Raw genomic sequence first — 2638 nt, forward strand, 5'->3', positions numbered from 1 at the left:
ATTTCTAGAGAGGTTTTCTTCAGAGACGTTGGGTTCTCCCAAAATTTAAGATTTTTTAAATAAATATATGTTATTGCCCATTTATTTCAGTAATAACTGTAATTAGAACATTTTGACAAGCATAAAATCATTCTTTTTCCAATATATTTTAACTGAAGCAGAATCACATCCCTTTCACTTCTCTTTCTTTCCCGAGGAAATAACGACTAAAGAGTTATTCTTAATACTGTATTATATTTTTGTTGTTTAAGCTACTATAAAAATAAAATCACAATAAATATGAAAATATTCTAAAGACAATAACTTGCAAAGTAAACATTTTCTGTTAATTTGCTATCATCAACATAAACAATCTATTTTGAATCTTTAAGTGGGTTTTAATAAGTTTTATGTTGTTTTTTGTTCAGTAAAAAAGTTTGTATCTCCCTTTTCCTTTTAATAATTTGTTTTGTATTTCTTTATTGAGAACACCATATTTTAATGTACTGTTCATATGTATTGGTATTTCTCATATTGTACTCCTTAATTGGCACAGCTATGTCCATTGGAAGCAGCAAGAGTCATGAAGCCAGCACAGCTACTTGACACAGTTTCAGTAAACCTGAGCAGATTGCTCCAATCCCTGTTCTTCATTCTCTAATTTTTGGATTTTGGTGTTCACATGTTGTATTTTGGGGGTGGGGATTTCTGCAAAATGACTTTTTAAAGTCTTTTCCTTAGAAAGTCTTGATTTTTTTTTAGGAAAATCTTAAAATTGACTTAATATGACCAATATGTGGAGTCTTCCTTTTTCTCTGGAAATCATTAAACAGAGAAAAGTACATAGGTAGATGAGGGCATAACTCCAGTTATCGTCCCCTGTGCAAACTCAAACAGTGTAATTGGTACAGGGCAAGCAGGGACAACTGAGAAATGCTGACAAGCCAGGTAACTGATTCAAGGTCCTATATTTTTATAGGTTTAGAATTCTCTGAAAATGTAGTTCAAAGATAAGGGATTTTACTGGGTACACCCAAGGAGGAATAAATCTTAGTAAATAAGATTGACTAAAATAAAACTTTTGTACTTTATTGTACAGATGGTGAAACATATTAATAAAGCTAGGTATTAGTTTTCTATTGGTAAAAAACTGGTTCAGATAATTTTGTTTCTCTAAAGTGCTTTGAATACACAAACATTGCCAGCCTAAAATCAGAGTGCCATATAATAAATGTATTTCCTTGTTTCATTTGTAGGCTAAATCAGATCAGCATTTTGAGGCAAGCTTTCTTCTCACGAGATCCTTAAATGCTTGTTTCACCTGTTGGTTCCTTAAAGTGTAGATAAAAGGATTGAGCATGGGGGCAACAGAGGTGTTGAGCATAGCCACCCCCTTTGTCAAAGCGACTCCAGCCTTGGCAGATGTTTTCACATACATGAAGATGCAGCTTCCATAGGATATGGAGACAACAATCATGTGTGAGGAGCAGGTTGCAAAGGCCTTTTCCCTTTGTTTGGCTGAGGGAAATTTCAGAATAGTTCTGAGAATACAGGTGTAAGAGAGAATTATCAGCATCAGTGTGGTCATAAGTGTGATCAAAGCTAATATAAAGCTCATGAGCTCCAAAGTACTTGTGTCTGTGCAGGATATTTGCAGCAAAGGGGCAGAGTCACATGTGAAGTGGTCAATAATGTTGGAGTCACAGAAATCTAACTCTAAGCCCATGGCCAGTGGAGGAAAAATTACCAAGAAACCAGCCAGCCAAGAGCTGATGATGAGCTGGTGGCAGATCTTGTTACTGATGATGGTTGTATAGTGCAGGGGCTTGCAAATTGCCACATAGCGATCATAGGACATGGATGCCAGAAGGAAAAACTCTGTTGAGCCAAGGAAGATAAAGAAAAATAGTTGGGCAACACATGCATTATAGGAGATTGATTTGTCTTTAGTTAGGATGCTGACCAAAAACCTAGGGTTACAGACAGAAGTAAATGAAATTTCTAGGAAGGAGAAATTCCTGAGGAAGAAATACATGGGAGTCTTCAGGTGGGAATCGAGCAGAGTGAGTGTAATGATGGTTAAATTTCCAGTAATGCTCAGCATATATGTGAGAAACAGAAAAAAGAAAATCACAACCTGAAGCTCAGGATCGTCTGTCAGACCCAGAAGGATGAAGTATGTCACTGAAGTTCTGTTCCTCATCTCTGACGGTTTGTCTATAGCAAATCTAATTGATAAATTCAACACAGAAAACATGGAAACACAAACATGAGTCACAACAAGTGAAGCATCTCTCTCTCTCTCTCTCTCTCTCTCTCTCTCTCTCTCTCTCTGTGTGTGTGTGTGTGTGTCTGTGTGTCTCTGCCACCTTATCTCTCTGTCCCCCCTCTTTCTGCATCTTATATTGTCTGCATTTGATCATATCTCTGAAGATACATTTTCCATATTTAAAGGAAGAATACTGTATGTTGTTGTTCTGCAACTATTACTTTGATATTCTATTAAATTTACAAATTGAATATACATTCTTTTAATACTTCATTATCGACATTATACTTTTCTTATGTCATCTTTTCTATAAAACAAAATGCTTGTTTTACTTTGTGAAAATCAGTGGTCAAGTTAATTATATAAAGGAATAGTCTACACATCAAAGTA

General features: G+C 35.4%; 1 protein-coding gene across 1 annotated transcript; it reads right to left on the reverse strand.

The window, feature by feature from the left end:
* Positions 1 to 1246: 1246 nt before the first annotated feature.
* On the reverse strand, positions 1247 to 2182 carry Or6c76b (olfactory receptor family 6 subfamily C member 76B). The gene has a single exon (NM_001001386.1). It carries the CDS (start codon positions 2180 to 2182, stop codon positions 1247 to 1249), a length of 936 nt encoding a protein of 311 aa, NP_001001386.1.
* Positions 2183 to 2638: the final 456 nt, after the last annotated feature.

The sequence above is a fragment of the Rattus norvegicus genome, chromosome 7, assembly GCF_021556685.1.
Source record: "Rattus norvegicus strain SHRSP/BbbUtx chromosome 7, alternate assembly SHRSP_T2T, whole genome shotgun sequence".
NCBI classification, from domain to species: domain Eukaryota; kingdom Metazoa; phylum Chordata; class Mammalia; order Rodentia; family Muridae; genus Rattus; species Rattus norvegicus.

Coding starts and splice junctions, on each gene's coding strand:
- Or6c76b (NM_001001386.1), bottom strand. CDS start 2,182: ATGAGGAACAGAACTTCAGTGACATACTTCATCCTTCTGGGTCTGACA.